At 36.0% G+C, this 18,987-nt stretch overlaps 1 protein-coding gene across 2 annotated transcripts in view; it reads left to right on the top strand.

Annotated features, from left to right (window-relative positions):
* Positions 1 to 7,076, top strand: part of GXYLT1 (glucoside xylosyltransferase 1) — a 33,283-nt gene extending 26,207 nt beyond the window's left edge. For both annotated transcript variants that reach the window (XM_065643004.1, XM_065642997.1), the window contains 3 exons: positions 3,083 to 3,206; positions 3,514 to 3,686; positions 5,221 to 7,076. In XM_065643004.1, the coding sequence (XP_065499076.1) occupies positions 3,083 to 3,206; positions 3,514 to 3,686; positions 5,221 to 5,382 (459 nt within the window). In that variant the 3' untranslated portion in view covers positions 5,383 to 7,076. The remainder of the gene's footprint in view (positions 1 to 3,082; positions 3,207 to 3,513; positions 3,687 to 5,220) is intronic.
* Positions 7,077 to 18,987: the final 11,911 nt, after the last annotated feature.

The raw sequence follows: 18,987 nt of genomic DNA, 5'->3' as shown, positions 1-18,987 counted from the left end.
AAACCTCCAGATAGTGTGTGCAAAGGAGAGGTTCATGGGTATGCTTTAGACAAAAAAAGATCAATATTCAGAGAATTTCTATGACCTAAGCCACTCTACACTTTTTTTAACCATTCAGGATTGCTTAAGGCTATAGCTCCAAAAAATATGATGAGCCTGTGCAAAATCTGATTGCTTCTAAAAGGAAGGTTCCCATCTCTTACCAGCTGCTTTTCTTATTTACTTTGTCCTGCCTATGGTGTTTTTTGGTCCCTTGTATGATTCAATTAAATGTGGTAACAATGGAAAAAAGCCGCCTTTCTGCTGAGTAAGTGAAGTAAATCAGCTCCCAAAAAATCTAGTAAATATTGGCATGGGTAATGCAAGAACAGGATAGAGTCATTTCACCAGAAGGAAGAGGGCTTGCTCTTATTTGGCATTGAGGAAATTTAAACTGGTCACCTGTTTGTGGGACACAGCTGCAGTTTGTTTAGATATTGCTATTATGATTTGAGTATTTTTCCTCAACTTTATATTTTTTTACTAGAATCGAGAGAAGTAATACTAAGTTGCTACAGGCTAAATGTGACAGCTCTCGTAAGTCTGACTTCAGCCTTGGACAGGCAGAAGTCTTATGGGACAGAAATCAGTAATGACCAAACTAAATAAAGCACAGCATCTAAACAAAACAAAACAAACACACAGAAAACCCACATGTAGGAGAATATCTTCATGTCCTTATATATTCTTACACATTTTCTTCTGCTCAAAAAAGCCTGGAATTTTGGGGGGTTCATAAGAGCCTGTCTGTATCAGCTTGATGGCATCACAGAAACACCACTACCATTGTGGGGTTTTTTTCTTAAACCTTTAGCCTTCTTTGCAACTTGCTGAATATTAGAGAGGAGGTTTATATTCTGGAAATCTGTAAGTTACGATAGAGTTATTTTTCTCATGTTTACTGGAGTAACTTTTGAAAAGCAATTCTGTCATCAATTTTGATTGAACTTGAGCATTCTACTTCTCACGCTGTCTGACCTCACTACAAGTTATGGTAAAATTTTAAAGAAGGAGATTGCATAACTACTCAAATAGTTTATCTTGCTCTGTGATTCCTACACCGGTTTCATTATATGTTAGTATTAATAAATTATTATATAACTCTTTTCTGTTTATGCAAAGGTTATTGAAATATTACAGTTTCTAATTCCTAAATCTGATAGCACTATTTGTCAAGTAGTATTGCTTCCAGACATCTGGCAATGTGCTGTATGCTGTAACTTGCTTTGCATCTCCTTGGGCTATACTCCGGATTTCACTGCTATTAAAACTATACAAGTTAAATTAAAATTATATGAAATAATGACTTGAACAATTAAAATAATATTTCTATGGGTTTCTCTAAAACTTTATTTACTACTATATATTCTTTTATCATGATTATCCTGGTATCAGTGAGCTAATTTAATTGTTTTTAATTCTTAGCATTGAGTCTAAATTTAAACCTTAGGTCAATATTCTATGGTTGGCAAAGTTCAGGTGAGGGCCTAATCTTTACCGACTGTGATTCAGTCTGATCAATTTGGGGTTTTTTTGGAAGGTTTTAGCTTGGTGTTAAGCCTGTGTTTTCTTTTGTTTAATCACATTGCACTGAGCCTAATGATAATTCTTGCTAGAGAAGAATCCTCTTGTGCATTTCTTATGCTTGCTCTCATCAGATACTTGCAAGCACTCGTAGTCATAAATTTTTTAGGACAGAAGGGACTGTAGTATTCTGTTTGGCTTCTTACATAATATAAGCTATAGATCTTTTTTGTATTAATCCTTGTCTGAAATCTGATATTATTTCTTTTTTTGGTCTTCATTTCTGAAAGCCGTTCGTATTTGATGACTGGAATGATTTGAGGAAAGACTAAAATGTTAACCGCTAATTTTTGCACTTTCTAGTTTGTCAGTGGAAAGCTTGGAGAAGGAAGTCTTTGATACTGTAATTCTAAAACTGAATATTTTGCTCTTGGTAATCTTTTCTGTGTTTTAACATGGTGTCTCTGTGTACAGATCTCAAACATATTGGAATTCTAAATTCTTGTTGTTGGTTTTTTTTGGCAACTTGGTTAAAAAGAATCAAGGGTATGATTCTGAGCTTGTTCAGGAGTTTTCTCTCTTTAGGACCTCCTGGTATTTCATGCTCACTCTCCCAACTGAAGTAGGAGGTACAGAGTGAGCAGTGTTGTTCCTTATCTGTTTTAGTTGAGCTTAAATGTTGTGTAGAGATAAGAAGTTAGCTTTAGAATATTTAACCTGTTACACTGCAGACGGTAACCCGTTTGGTAATGTGGAGTTTAGTGTAGGTGAGCTTATTCCAAGTAGCATATCCCCAGCCAAACCCTTAGAACAATTCCTCCTTTTCTTTTGAAGGGATTTTGCTAAATCAGGAATTTGGGAATGCTGCCTTTTGCTAGTGAAAAGCTGTGCTTTTGTTGTGGAAGTTCAAGTTCAGTAACTAAAAAAAAATCAGTTCAACTCAATGAAAATTTGTTTGAAAAACTTTGAAGGATTTCTGCATTTTTGTACACTGCTTTGTAGCCAATATTTTTACCTACTCTTTAATTATTAATATTATATTGATCTGGTTTGAATTTTTGAAGTTAACTTTAAAATCTGTGTATATTATCACTCCATGATAAAGACAGAGAAATTGTGTAATGTATATTTAAATAGTGCCCATCCACTTGCACGTATCACATAAATGCAGTTCATAAATGCAGATCCTATTGCTGTATAAAAAAAAAAGTCTTGTTTCTTAGAACTCTTAGTTTAAGATGTGTGAGGGAAATCTTGACAAAAATTTAATGTGTCAGTTAAGTAGAAGTTGGAGATGCATCTAATTTTCCTTATCATAATATAATAATTGAGAAATAAAACATATTGGAAGTGTCCATAACTATTTTCCTTAGATATGCTCGCTTGTTTAAAAGGAAGAAATCATCTATACATTTGAGATTTGTAACTTTGAAAGGCAAATTACTGAGATTCTATAAGGCATTTCTTCTTTATAGGAATAATTGTCTTGAATGTTGTTTTGCTTTGTTTTGTTTAATAGAATGATATGACACCAGTCCGGTTACAGTGGGGAGAAATTCTTATGCCACTGCTGAAGAAGTACAAATTGAACATAACATGGGGTGATCAGGATCTGTTGAACATCATGTTTTTTCACAATCCAGGTAAATCCACATTGATTCTAAGTCTAACATGACAAACTTGCTCTTTTCTATGATGTTCAAAAATCTGAGAAAATACTCTTCAGCAGTCTTGCGTTAAAGTATTCAAGGGACTTTTAACTACTTTGGTTTTCTGAAAGCGTTTACTCCGAGACACAGCATTAGGGTTTGCTAGAGTGTAATTAGCTGCTGGGTTTCAAAACAACTGTAGAGAAATTTATGAAACGGCCTTAAGGAAAAAAAGAGACAAGTAATGTATCTCCTGAAACAGTTTTAATATTTAATCCGGAGTTCTCATTTTTCTACACAGAAAGTCTTTATGTCTTTCCTTGCCAATGGAATTATCGGCCTGACCACTGCATCTATGGAAGCAATTGTAAGGAAGCTGAAGAAGAAGGTATATTTATTCTTCATGGAAACAGAGGTGTTTACCATGATGATAAACAACCAACTTTTAGGGCTGTCTATGAAGCAATAAAAAATGTAAGTGTTTACAGCATTGTGCTTGTGCAAAGTGTTTTTAAATGTATTTTTATTGACAGTGCTGCATGCTATTTTCTAGGTTTTGCTGATACTTACCTTGATTGCCACAAAGTAGTTTTTTTTGTATCTTTTAAAAGATGTTAAGAGTTTCACCAATTTTTTTTGTTTACTGCTTGGATAGAATTCCTGTATATTCCTTTTGTGATAAGCACGTTTTAAAACATGGTATAGACTATGTCTCGGTTAGGATTTTAACACATTGCCTCTAGATTTCAATGTCTATTTAAAAGGCTTTATTCTCATTCTCTTAACAAATATATCTACTAAACTGCTTGTTTGGAGCATTTTGAGGTCACCAGAAGCTTCATTTTTCTGGATATTTTAAAATGCAGAAAAAAACCCTTTCTCCCAGAGTTTGTGTGTGTTTACTGCAACATTTTAACATTTAATTGCAGCTAGTTTGGTACTGTGGAAAATATTTTTTTTATACTGTTTCGACCTTTTCTAGAGATTCAGTGTATTAATATTTTGCTGTTCCTTTAAATGCTAAGCACAGTGACTTCTTTTCATTGTGCAAATAAGTCATCTAATAAACTATTTATCACTACATCAGTATACTCACTGAAGAGCTGTAAAATTTAGCACTGATGCACATTTTAATGTAGCAGGCTATTGTGTGTGTATAACCTTCAAAAATCAATAGTATATTTTAATGGTACTTTATTATATGTTGTCATATGGATATAAAAATGAAGAAAAGTACTTTTGGGGGTCTGAGAATACATTGCAGGGCAAGTGGATGTGTTTCAATAAAAATATGATTTCTTTGTTTCCTTTGAGCATTGTCAAAAACAGAAGAAAAAATTATTTTTTTAAATTTATGATCCCATTTGGTTTATGAATATGTCAGAGAAAGTATGTGAAACACTGCTGATTCAGTGGTAATAAGATCAACAAAATTATGTTACTTTGAAATGAGTTTTAGCTTATAATTTGTTTATAAAAAATATTGTGCTGTTGAATTAACGACTACTTTATTTCATCCCCATGTTAACCGTAGTGTATGTTTGACCATCATTCAGTTTAATGAAACTTCAGTAGTACCACTTTTCATACTGTTGTTTCATTATAATTTGATAAGAATTCCTTGAAAGTTATATGTCATTCAAGAAAGTTACTGTTCAACAAACAGATAACCAGAAATCATTCTAGATGTGTAAATTTTTAATTTAATATGGTCATTTTAAAATTCCTCCTTGCCTGTCTGGATGTTCTCGTTTGCTTATGTTTTTTTTAAAAACAACACAAACTTGTTTGCTAGGCTTATTGAAAGCATTAGAGAATATTTCTGTAATTCAGAGGTGTCTTTCAAAGGCTGCGTTCAGAAGCTCTCTTGAGTTCTTGAAAACATTTAATAAACCTATAGAAAGCAAACAGGATGTTCAAAGGCATTTTTATAAAACTCTTTAATAACTCTGAATAATGACACTCTTCTATTTTGACCTTAAATCTTCTTTTCTTAACCTTGTTACAGTATTCATTTGGAGATGATCTGGTTCATTCCCTGCTGCAACCCCTAGAACTGGAATTACGGAAAACCGCGCATACGTACTGTGGAAGGGTATACGAAGTGTTCGTAAAGCAGCTAACAAAAAGCATAAGAGACTTGTATGCCAGAAGATCAAAAGGAAGGTGATTTTTATTCCAAGCTGTTAAACCAAGAGACTGAATTAACACACTGTTCAAAAGGTGCAAAATTCAAATATGGCTTGAATCGGCTCTTAATGTGCCCAGATAAAAGTTTACTAGCATACGTAAAAATGAAGAAAATATTCATGCAATGAAGAACAGGAACTTTTTTTCTGTAAAGGTGACTTTTTGCTCTTTTGAAGTTTAATCCATGATGTTTATCTTGGATCTGATGATTTGGGTGTTACTGGCTTCTATGGTCAGTAGTTTTAGTCTGCATAATTCAGTTATCTAATGATCAGATGAACAAGGAAGAAATGAAGATGGTTCTATTTGGGAGTGTACCTCATATATTGTCTAAAGTTCTGTTAAACTGTGAATGTAGCAATAACTGAGTCAGCAGCACTAACCTCACTTTAAAGGTGTGAGCCTTTATGTAAAGAAAGTTGTTTACAAGTGCAGAAAATACTCTATTTTCAAAGAAATGTGATATAATCATTGACAATCTTTATGTGCCTTTATGTGTTCATCTCTTACATGTCAAAGTACTGTTTTGACAATCTTGTTTTGCTTATCTTAGATGTAAACTGCACACTATAAACAATTTTCTCATAAATGAATAACTAGTATGTGATACTAGTTTTCTCTGTAGATACAGAGACTTTTTAATACACAGCATTTGTTTCGAGATCGTTGAGCCATCATGGCCAAAAGATATAGCAGAGTTGAGGGGTTTTTCTAGCAAAAAGTCAGTATGAAGTTGTCTGTGTTACAATACTTTTTTAAAATTACATGGATTTGCAGCTTTATAGGGCATTTTGGAAATAGGAAAAAAAGAAACAAAACAAAACAGTGGAAGGCTGTTGCTGTTATATTTTCTTACTAAGGTTTATTATCTGACGATCATTATAGAGTATTTAGTTCCTAAAAGTGAAGAGCTGTAATGAGAGTTCTGATGCTTCATCAGACTGTATATTAGAGGAGTTTCTTAGAGAATATATTCTGTTATCATATTCTTTAATAACATGGCTTTAAAATAGTTTTGAGGCAGACCCTCAACTACATGAATGCATTACTGTCAATAGGGCGATAGTGATTTACAACATGTAAGGATTAGGCTTTCTTTAGTTATCTTAGTGAAAAAAAATCTGTTTATGTAATACGAACTTTTTTTCAGAGAAAAACATGAAGAAAAAGGCTGAGTTCTAGTGTTACAGTAAAATATTATTTAAAATTGCATGGTATGAAATGTATTTGTAAGGTATATTTGAACTTGGATAACCTGTCTAACTGAGATGAAGTCTTCGTGAAGTGAGTTTTTGGACTCCAGAAATGTTCCTGTGTGTTGAGCATGGAGGATCCACTCACTAACTTGCACCTTCATCCCAACCCCGTTTTAGAAGCTTAATTTTTGTGGCTGTTTCTTTATCAAAGACAGGCTGGCTCTGACTCCCAGATCCATGTGAGCTGGATGAACGCTTTAGCTGTAGAAAACCACACTCCATTGGACGCACAGCTTATATTCTGAATTCTGCTTCTAATCTCCCTGCTGGCTCAGGGTGTAAATTTCTGGAATAGAAACTAGAAAGCAGTCTGCTTCACGTGTAGTTACGGTCTCTTTTCCTTGCTATGTAACCTTTTGAAGTCTGAAAATCTAGAAATCTGTGTGAAGGTGAATACTGTTATTGACTGATTTTTACAATATGCAATGCATTATTTTTTTACATAAATACTGATTTTTATACCAATTTGTCTTCAGCTTTTTTTTTAACTTGTATCGTGTGTTTGGGTTTTAAAATGATTTCTTTTGGCCTGTTTTTTGTGTTTGTCTTTGCAGAAACTTTCAGTTTTGAATTGATTTTTAGCGTGTTGTATGCATGTGAAGATACTGCTTAAAAGCCAGTGAGCCATTTTAGAAAAAAAGTGGAATGTGAACATTAGCAGCAACCTTTCCACGTAAATGTCAGGTTTTGTGGGGGATTAGAACAAAAAGGATTAATATTGAAGCTTATCATAGGATGAAAATTCTTACTTTGTGCTTATTTAAAGAGATGTTTACTTAGCATTATACAAATAGGAGAATATACTGCCTTATACCATGTTTTTTTGTTTAATTGTTATTAATATAAACTTAAACTGTTCACCTCAACTCTCCATTCCCCAGTGAAACTCATGAACACTTTAGAAAACTTTAAAACCAGCGAGTGCTCAGTAGTTTCCATTAAGTAACTCTCCAGAGTATTTGTTTCGAATAAATTTCCAGTTCTGTAATCCCAGTTTCTTAAACTTAGAAATGTGACCTACCTTTAGAAGCAGATTTGACTTTTACGAACTAAACATTTGGAGACAGTAAGAAGACTGGAAAACCAAGAAGTGTGATAGAAACCAGTTGTACCCCCAAACATTTCAATACCTGATTTCTAAAGTTATATGCATATAAGTCTAGAAACGTATATCTAGCCTTCATATCCTTATTGCTCTCTAGTTTTGGAAATGTTGTGTTTTCTGTAGACATAGTAAATAACCAACAAAATAGGACCTGACAAATTATAGAACTTTAGAAATCCTCTTTTCATTGATTTATTTATCATAAAACTATTTAATGCTAACAGAATTGTAAAGTTTCATAGAAAAATGTAAACAACAGGAAATGTACATTCAGGTTAAACCAAATCTGTCGTCTTTGTGCTTGATTTGTCTCCATATCATGGTACCATTATTCTGTTTCTGTTTAAAGGGAACACAGTCTCGTGGTAGAAGAGATCTGTTTGAAGATGTGTTATCTCATTTATGTGAAATTCTCTCTCTTTGTAGGTGGTATGAAAGGCTGGCAGTCCCTTAATGAGATCAAACCATGCTCATGTACGGTCCTTGTACCTCTGCCTGTTAATAAGGCTTAATGAGCCTTATGAAAATGTCTTTCCAGTTACTTGTAGTTTTGCCAAAATTTAGACTGAAGGGGACCTTTAATGCCATTTCAATTGGTTTTGGTAAGCTTTTGATTTTTAAATTTAGAAAGATTAAGAAAAGAGGTTTAGAAGAAAATAAAAATTATCTTCCTTATTCCGATTTTAAACAGATTTAAAAGCAATCTGAGGTTGCCTTTTGCTGGTTTTGATCCCCGTTTGGTCAAGCTATAAACTTCTGGCAAAATGTTGTTTGGAAAACTGAAATGTCAATGTTTTTTGTTAATTTGTACCAGGTTTCTGTCCATATTAGGCACACTCCAGCCACACAGGCTGTGCACTTTCCACAACAGGATGACAGAAAGCCAGTCTTTTTTCTTTGCTTCCTTCCAAATTGTACTTCCCATCTAGATAGCATGGAAAAGGAAGTAAATGTAGTGTAGTGGTAGGAGGAGAGGAGGGTCTGGGTCTGCTTGGAATGTTTAAAAGCAGAACATGTAGGAGGTGAAGCTGAAGGTGTAGTGAATTATCTATACCTGCATTATTGGGCTTTCTTATTTAGCGTGAAAACAGGAATGAAGCACTGCTGCTTATTTATTCATTTATGGATGTGACGGCGCTTGTTCTGGATTAAATGGGGTGAAACTGAGGGGTAAAATCAGTCTTCTACTTTTTCATTTTATCTGTAGGAAAACACTAGATTTCTGGTTTATAAAAGTATCTCCAAACACATGGGCATATCTAGAATTTCTATTTCTTAGAAGTCTTAAGTTCTTTTAATTGTCTAGTTTCTGTTTCCAATTAAAAGATTTTAAACTATCAAGCAGGTTTAACAATATCCATTTACTGATGACATATATATTTTTTTTTTGACTGAGTTAAGTGGAAAACCCCTGTATAATCTAAATGAATGCGTAGGCTGTTTGTGTCTCCATTTTTTTTTTAATAAGTTATCTATTTTGAATAGTTATTATTTTTACATTCTTTCCTGTGGTCTCTAATGCGATTACCATAGTTGTCGTAGCTCCCCTGCCCACTTCGCTACTTTGCGAATGGAGGGCATTTGGAATAGCTTCAGTAATTTTGTGTATTAAAATAAGTTGCAGGACCTGTAGTGTGCGGGCATGGCTTCTTGTTTATTAGCAGGAAGTAGATGCTTCTGTAGCACAGGCAGTAGAAGTATGAAGTTGTGGGAAGGTACTTTCTCATGACCGTGGACCTTGGAACATATCTTAAATGTGTCTTATGTGGCTGCTGTCAGTCTGAGCACGTCTCTGCACAGAAACACTCGGAAGTGATGTCATCACTTGTATTTTTCAAAAGGAACCGTAAGTATCTTTCTGGCATGTTTCTAAACTCTTTGGATGTCTTCAGTTTCTTTTTTGGCACTTCAGTTCTGTCTGTCCAGATGAATTCATCTATATATTTGAGAGGAATAACTTAAATTCCTACAAAGATTTGAACAAACAACAGCCAAGTTACTTGTTCAGGTTGTCCATGCATGAACCCAGCAAGTCAAATTTAAAAAAATTAAACACTGGTGTATTCACTTCAGGTTACCTTAGAAAAAAAGAAAAATGTTGTTTGATCCAAGTTTAGCTCAGCGGAGAAACACAACTTGCCTTCTGTATTTAACTGCCAAATCTTAAATAACACAGGATAATTTTCTATAGAAATGCAAGTTGCCTCACAGTTGCTTTGCAGTCCTAGTAGACTACTAGAAACTATTACTCTGGTTTAAAAACAGAAGATGTTTGCAGAGGTAATAGTGAATTTCCCACTTCAGGAAGTGGGGAGAAAATCTCATTTTAAAGTAGTTCTCAAAATCTCTCTCTTGTAACCACTTAGTGGATCTATATAAGAACAGCTTGTCCTCCAAGGTTATCATAAAATTTAAGATCTGTGGTTCTCCAATGCATTTTTAAGCCTTTGTGGGCTTATTGAATTTTTAAGTTTCTTGAAGGAATATTAAGTAATCAGAAATTTTTGTGTTGAAGAAGTTCAGTTGTGTCTCTTCACTTTTGCTGTTGCTTTATGCACAGCTGCATTCAATTCTGTAGAGAGCCCTCCTTTAAACTTATGGCTGTGCATCTTCCTTCTATATCTGCTAGCAAATGTTTACAAGGTTTCTTTATTCTCTCTTCCTCCTTTTCCCTGAACTGCTTTTAAAAGATAATCACTAACCTCTTCTTTCATTTGAATGCTTATAAAAATTACAGGAGATATTATTTCAGGTCTCTTTGCAGAGACTTGTAATTAAAGGAGGACCTGTAGTCCTACTGTGGTGGTTTGGTTGGTTTAGGGTTTTTTTGTTTTTTTTGTTTTTTAATTCAGATTGCTATATGAGGACGTTTGGGTAGAAGGAATTTTCAAGCCTTTACTAAAGTCATGTTTCTTGAGTGATCATCTAGCAGTTTCTTCCCTGAATCAACTAATATTATCCCTGTCATCTCTTGTGATAGATGCTTGGCTACTGTCTGCCTAGTTGATCTATATTATTGCAACTTCCTGTAATCAAACAGTGACTATCATTCCTTCTAGATCTGGATTTTAAACACCCATATCTGGGTGCCACCTTAGTTGCACAAACCAGGGACTTAATCTGTTTCCACTTTTAGATATCCATCTTTGATTTCATTTCCCTGTTTTAATTTCCAGATGGACTAGTAGGGATAAAATCCTGAGATAACAAGAAATGCAGAATTTTTTGCAACAGCTTAGAGAACTACAGATTTCTGAAAAAAATAAAAACAAAATCAATTTTGAAATAGTATTCTATCCTTGAGCCCGGTTTCTGATTTGGTAGATGTAACGGTTAACATCCTTGGTTCTGTCAAATAATCTGACTTTTGCTATGTAAGCTACTTATGTGGAGAGATGGACAGGTATCTCTTAAAGACCGATTCCTTGTTTGCTTTGAACTGCAAGGAAAGGAACAGCAGCTCTTTAACTGTAAGTCATTCCTGTAGATCCCCTGTGTCCCCATCTAAACTCTTTGAAACCAGTAATAACTGTCTCCTTGCTGCTATTTAGTGATACTGCATTTAGTGGTTTTTCTAATGGTCAAGCTGAAAGGGGAGGGGGAAAAATGCAGTTATTCCAATCTCCTTGTTATTTCTTGCTCTGCTGTCTTTAGAATTCCCCATGGCGCTAAAAAAAAAACCAAACAACAACCAGAACCCAACTTTCTGCATCTGGGTCCAAGCCAGAGGCAAATAAACTTGATGGCTTCTCCTGACACATTAAAACCTTCATTTGGGAACACGCTTTCTCTGGTCATGGGCTTTACTCTTAGATAAAAACTCAAGAGTGTTTTGTTGCACTGCTTATCAAAGCAAGTCTGCAAGAGCAGGACTCATCCAGTTTGATACAGTTTATTGCCGTCTTAAGAGTGCCAAACTTGTAAGATACAGGCATATTATGTTCCTAAAGTCTGTTAGAAGCCTGTAAGAATATAATCAATCTTAAGTCTACAGTCTTTAAGACTTGTGACTGCTTTTCAAGGTACCTGTTGAACAAATATTCTCACTCAAATTCCCTCTTTTTTCCCCTCTGTGCTATTTCCCACAGACAATTTATTGATTTGTTTGTCCTTTTAGAGCGAAGAGAAAATTTGGGAGTTTGCTGTAAGAAATGTCCCCTTGAAATCAAACAGGATTTTGCTAGGGAAGGAAAGGGACTGCGAAGTTCGTTTGCTAGTGATAGTTTCTGGCCTTCAGACCTCCGTAAGTTCATGGAGTGCAGATGTGCAATTTACCTGTGGTTTCCTCATCGCTTTGAGAAGTGCTGCTAGATTTCACTGTCTGTAATTTCCTCACTCATTTCTAGCATCGAACACTGGTTTCTAAAAATCGTCTTTCTGTATTCCTAAAGGGCCTTTCTATTTTATCTAGTTTGTGTTGAATTATTAAACCAACTGAGATGAACAATTCATTAGAATAGCCTAATACATTTTCTACTACCTTCATATTCTGGGAGGTCACGTTCTCTCCTGATCCTCCTTTGGGTCATTTAATATCACATCCTCATTCTCAGAATTATAATCTGGGAACAACAGGTTCATTTTTTCTTTTGTGTCTTATGAATCTTAATGTTCTGCCAGTCATTTGTGTATACATTTTACTAGAGCAATTCACATTAAATCAGTCTGTAATATTCACATGAATTGCTTTGAAATACAAAAGTAGATGTAGAAGTTATCCTAAACTGCAAAGCTTTGTGGTTGAATTAATGAGTATTTAGGGTATGGGTTTTTTCAGGCTTCCAAGAAAATGAAAGCAATATAATCAGGTATCTCCTGATTTAAGACTAGGAATTTAAATTTAATTAAAGCTGGTGTTGCAGCCTTATAATGCTAACCTACTGTGTCTCACTGAGCAGCTGGTGCCTACGAAACACTCTGCTTGATATCCTGTTGGATATCATGAAACTTCGGAAGTATAATGTCATGCGGTTTCTAACTAGCCATTGGTACTCCTGGCTTCTTTTGTTTTAAAATGTTCTATTTTATTGTTTTGGTTTACATTTTTATGCCATGTTTAGTGTTATCCAAGGTGAAGCAGGGTTGCAGATCTGAACCTAAGAAATAAAAACCACTTTTGCTACCTGGGGTGTGTTTTATGCTATTATTTGTCTTTTGATTTGATATTTTTCACTAACCTAGTGGGTAAATTTGATACATTGGGGGCTTACTGCCTGTCATGGGCACTCATCTTTCCTGCTTGCTGTTCCTGGCTTGCCTCCTTTCTCCACTACCCCTCCAGTCTTCTTGCTGCCTGTCTCTTCCAGGAGTTGGTGTCACTCTATCTGTTCTTCTCATGATGCTTTTTCTGGATCTTGGTGGCTGGTCTGCCCATTAGCCAACGTTCTGCCACCAGATATGTGATTTCGGAACTGGGCCGTTTGCTGTAGTGAAGGGCATCCTGCAGCTGGTGTGGTGCTTTCTGCACAGTGCTGATGGATGAGCACGAGTCTGGGCACGAGACCATGTTCTTGACCCAAAGCAGATCCTAAGCAGTGCTGTGTTCCTTGGCTGAAGCTCAGGGAAGAAACTTACTTTTCCTTTCAGCTTTGTGTAGACTATTACAAATTTTTAATCTTCTTGATTTTTCTGTAGAGATAAAGGCTTTTTACTGGGTGTGCTTTCAGGAAGAAAGCTTGGCTGATGAAACCGTCACAGCGGAACAGAGGTGATCCGAGCCATTCTGCTTGCCTCAGGCAGGCTCAGCAGGACTTTGGAGAACAACGTGAACAAAAGACAAGAGCCAGGGAACCTGGTGTGCAATGAGAGTTGATCTGTGCCCTGTTGCTCTGGGTGCTGGACAACCTCTGAGGGAGAAGTGATCTTCAGTTGACTCTTCCTTCTGTGCACATACAAAGAGAGAAAGTTGACTTATGACTTCAAAAAGCCCAAACAAAGTTTTAGAGGGATTATAGAATGCAATAGAGAGTGCACAGTATGTAAAAATGTTCTAGCTGAAAAATTAACAGCTGCAAATAGCCCATTAAAACACACAGGTTTCTGAGAACTACCTTCTTCACTGGTCCATAAAAACAATGAATAAACCAGCAAAAATAAGTAATGGTAGGATATTGATTAAAAAAATAGATCAATATCTTATTTTTGCAGTAATCCTGTTTGCCTATCTTGATCTTTCTTTGGCCAGAAGGGTAGGGTGTAATTAATCAAAATTGATTTAGCTTGAAGAATAAAGTGTTAACAGTTTGTAAGAAAAATGAAACATCTAGAGAATTTTTTCTGTTTTCTGTGCTTTAGACCTTAAGCAGTATCTAAGTGAATTAGAAGTTGCTTTCTTAATGTATACTTGTCAAATAGTACATTGGGAAGCACTTTTGTACTTTTGTACGAAAAATACTTTTGTATTTTTATACTTTTTAGTGTTTAAGGTTGAATAATACCTTTTTGCAAAACACATGTGTTTTGTGGATACCACATCCTGTAGAATAAGTCTATAATAACTGTTAGACGTAAAAATCCAATTGCTCCGGAGTGAGAGTTGTACAACAGACACATTATCCTCTTAGGGTGGTGTCTTGTCCCTGAAAATGTGTAATTTTAAAGGAATAGATTATATGGTACATTGGGCCTACTGCCACTCTTCATCTAAATTATTACTCTCTGAGGATGCAAACTTTTTTTTTTCCTTGGTATCAGCAAAGCAAGTGTCCGTTATGCTAAACAACACTGGAAAGCGGAGCTCTGAGACTGTTCTGTGGTGATACCCACTGGTGTGTTTGCAAGTGTTAGAGGAGACAGCCGTAACTGTTTCTTAACCATTTAGCAGCACTGTGCCTGACTGAAATCACTAGCTCACTGCTTTAAAATGCTGCATAAACACAAAGGAAATATACTAATATACAGTCTATAACAAGGAGGGTAAATACAGGCCCTCTGACCTCCTCTAGGAAAAAACTCAAAAATCCTTCCCTAATTAGTTTTACCCCTAAAAGTTCCAGAAGCTCCTCGAAGTCCACCAGGGATTTGAGTGTTGCTATTGATTTAAAGTGCTGAGATACTGTAGCAATAGATGGCAGCATAAAGCACCAATAAATCGATTAATAGAGTTTAACCTTGGGTTGTGTATTAGTTCATCTACTCTCATCTCTCATATATCACAAGCCGTTAATTTTCTCCCTGTTACCTTTGTACCAGTCCCAATAATTTGTTTGACTAAAGCGTAACTTGTGTCCAGCTAAATCATACCTTTCAGAAGAAAGCCCAGCCCTGGTCGGAAGACACAGAGAGAGAAAATACTTCCCTTTGCTGGTTTGTTGCAATGGTTCATCATTCTCATGGTTACACATGTGTACCTCAATTTTCATCTGAATTTCTCTGACATTAGCTTCCAGCCATTGATTCTTTTTATGCCTCTCTCTGTGAGCATAAAGAGCTCCTTAATAACCTGCACTTTCTCCTCGTGGAGGTACTTAGATGTTGTAATCAAATCACTTCTCAGTTTCCTTTTGGATAAGCCAAACAAACGACGAATAAACTCTCTCACTAAACCACGTCTTCGAGTTTTGTGGCTCTTTTTTTACCTTCATCAGTTTTCTGGAGTCCTCCTTAAAATATGGGCATCAAGATGGTATACAGGATTTCAGTACAATTAAGGACTTGGTAATTTTAATACACAGGTAAAATTTTCCTAGTCCTGAATTCATACATTGAATACTTATGTTAGCTTGCTTTCCATTCTTGGGATAAGATCTACATTCCTTGATGTGGGGGCATTTGTCTCTGTTAAAATGAGCTCAGCCTGGTGCCATTTCACCACAGTAATGCAGATTCATCTGTGCAACTGATGTCATTATCACTGTTTATCATCTTGCCAGGTATTGTCATCTGCAAACTTTATCCGCCGTGGTTTTATATTTACTTCCAAATTACCGATGAAAGCTTTTAATAATGTTGTGTCCTTTACAACATCACTGGAAACAGCTCCTTGATAATACTTTTCTATCACAGCTTCTCTGTTTAGAGTGGCCGGTTCGCCTTGCAAGGTTTCAATGTTTCTGTTTTTACTCTGCATAGCATAATTTCAGCTTCAAGGAACAACAAAAAAATACATTCAGGAATAAATATCAGACTTGTTTGACAAGTTTTATTTTCCTGGAAACCGCATTGCTTACTTCTGATTGTAGTATTTTCTTTTCATTCACTTCCAGTTAATTCTGTTGCAACTTTTGTAATAGTTTCTAATGGGAAGAGTCTCATAGTAGTCACCCTGCAAGTAATTTAGTATTCGGAATAATACTAAAATTGTTGAGCTTGTCTTCTGGAATTTTCTGAGAATGCTGAGATTTATTTGAACTGTTAACAGTAGCATTCTTCAGGAAATTCATGGTTTCCTACTGTGAATTGTCTAGATCGGCTGATTTTGAAATATTTATACCTCATCAATGTATGCTTAACTTTCTTCTGGTTTGCTAATAGACGAGAAAGTATTTCAACATCTACATGTGATGCAAACATATTTTATTTCTGAATGCAGAAGACTTAATTGAGTGCTTTTACATTATCAACAATGTTATCATTAGTAGTGAAACTAGTTTTATTTCTTTTGTTCTTAATTTGTTCAAAAAATTACAGCTTTGTTTTCTTAGTCCATTGTGTCAGCTGCAGCATTTTTTGTTGTTTGTGGGTTTGTTGTTGGTTTGTGGTGTTTTGTGTGTTTGTTGTTGTTTTGTCTTTTTTTCCCCCCAGATGTGATACTTCCCAGTTTTGCAATATGAACATCACGGTAATTCCTACGTAATTCTAATTTTTACCTTTTGTTAGTTTTATCTTGGTGAACCTTCACTTGTGTCACTCTGTAAGATGCTTGTCTGCCAGATGGAGTACTGGACAAAGTTTGCTTATCTGCAGTTACTCTCTGTGTCTTCTCACCTCCAGGTTTGGCGAAACTTCCATGAACTGTTCCAGAACATAATGCCTTTGCTTCCAGTTACTGAGCTCATGTGTTCACTCACAGAATAAGAAGCAAGTTAACCAACTCAGTGTAGGAGATTTCCCCCAGGCGAATTAACAGATTTCAAATTTGCAGTAGTCAGTGGGTGGGAGGAAGAGAGTTGTGAAGAGAGGTGGGGTGGGGAAAGAAGTGTTGCCTTTCAAGTCAGCTTGTACTGATAAGCACAAATGCCATAATATTGTCTTAGAGCTAATAATCTTTGAGATATATTGGAGTCTGACATCTTGTCAAAAACAGGAGATGCCCCAGTCCTTTATTGCCTTTGGGATCATGCTACATACAAGGTTCAGAGAGGCTGTGATTTGGTATTAAAAATAAATTTAAAAAAAGAAAAATTGCCCCCTACCCCTATGGTCTTCATTTTGTGCAAAAAGTTGCCTGTGTGTGTATAGGATGATCAATACAAAGACACAAAGAAGGACACTCCCTCCCCCAGCTTCTGATGTTTTAATATCTTGATTGAACATAGGCATGACGGAGAAAGAAAAAAATTAATAGCTAACTGTTGGTTTTGGTTAGTCTAAGAGAACTCACTAGATAGTAAGCAATACTTGTTCTGTTTCCTGACTGAACAGGAAAACATCCTGCAAGAAAGTTTCTGATGCAAATACAAACGTAATTCAATTTTTTTTTTCTCCTAGCTAATATATCTTTTAAATCCACTCTGTGTTAGTTACTCTTGTTAGTAGCCTCTAAGGTGATCTAACAATGATCAAAGTTCAGATTGGACATGACGAAAAGGGTCTTCCCTGAGAACAGGCTTCCCAGGGCAGTGGTCACAGCATCAAGCTTGTCAGAGTTCAAGGGGCATCTGGATGAAGCTCTTGATGAAATGGTTTAGTTTTAGGTAGTGTTGCGAGAAGGGAGTTGGACTCGATGGTCCTTATAGGTCCCTTCCTACTTGAGATATTCTATGATTCTAAAGCAAAGTAACTTCAGTCAACTGACTGTTATAGTATCTACACATTGCCTGTGTAGGTTATTGTCTATTTGAAAGTTTTGGCTGATACATGAATTATGGTCACCTCTACTTTTGCTCCTCAGTCAGCATCTCTAATTCTGGCTGCCAGTTTCAGTTTGCTGGTATTGTTTTGATCAGGAAGGGAGGCCTTTGTATAGATATTGCATGATTAAAATAAAAAGTTTGAACTTCAGAGACTGGTATAAGGCTCTCCTGTCTTTCATTCCTGGGAAGGAATCCATTTAGTCCAACAAAATGGATTAGGAATTTTCCAAGTTACTTTATTTTCACTTGTGCTCTGTGTGTACTTGTAAGTACTGGCAGACAACAGCTTGAACTACTCTCTGCCAAATTGTCATACTGAAGCTCTGCATTCATTTTCAGCATTGTGGAAACAGTATTCACTACCTCCCACCTACTACTGTCTTGTGATCCAGGGCTGAATAGAAACTTGCATCAAATAAACTGTGGAAATAAATGTCTCTCTTTTTCAGCTTGCTGAAAGAGAGTGAATGTCAAGGCTGTGTAAGGGATTTACTGAGTAAGTAGTTGAAACAACTTTAAATGAAAAACAAGAAGACAACAATGGATTTAATGACTTGAAGTCATCCTTATCCTGAAAACTTCTTGATGATGCAAACGTCAGTAAAAATAGTGCCATTTGTCTTATGATATTAGTCATGCTCTTCTGGTCAACTGAGTGTTTAAAATTAGCCCCCTTCAGTCACCTGAAAGCCCAGCATGTTTGATTGCTCACACCTCCATGTTTGCACATAAATATCCTCAAAATACAAGCAGAGTGGAAGGATCTCCCTTACACTTACGGCACATGCAACTCAACCGTGACTCTGGGGTATTTTCTCTGGGGCAGTGAAACTCTGGGAACCATGTGGCTGGATCCAAGCCCACCTGTCAGCCGTTACGTTCTGGGCAGCTTTATGTTTTAGACTGTCAGACCGTCAATGGGTAATGACAATATTCTGAAGATGATTTTCCACATGAGGATAGTCTCATATCAATTTCTCTCCAAACTAGGAGGTTAGGGTTTTCTTGCCTGTGCTTGTCTTTGAGACCTCTTAGACACTTTCCTGATTCCAGGGTGAGGTTACGTGGCAGGAACCTCCACCCCATCCCTCTCAGCCTGAGGGCAGAGCAGAAGGTGAGGAATTAAGCACCCTAATCACCTTGTGTACCCATGACATTCTCTTTCCTCGGCCTCCTTCATTCCTGTATGCAGTCACCACAACTTCTACCTT

Source organism: Caloenas nicobarica, chromosome 1, assembly GCF_036013445.1.
Source record: "Caloenas nicobarica isolate bCalNic1 chromosome 1, bCalNic1.hap1, whole genome shotgun sequence".
NCBI lineage: Eukaryota > Metazoa > Chordata > Aves > Columbiformes > Columbidae > Caloenas > Caloenas nicobarica.
Note: the sequence above shows the minus strand (reverse complement) of the source record. Positions and strands in the feature narration are given on the sequence as shown.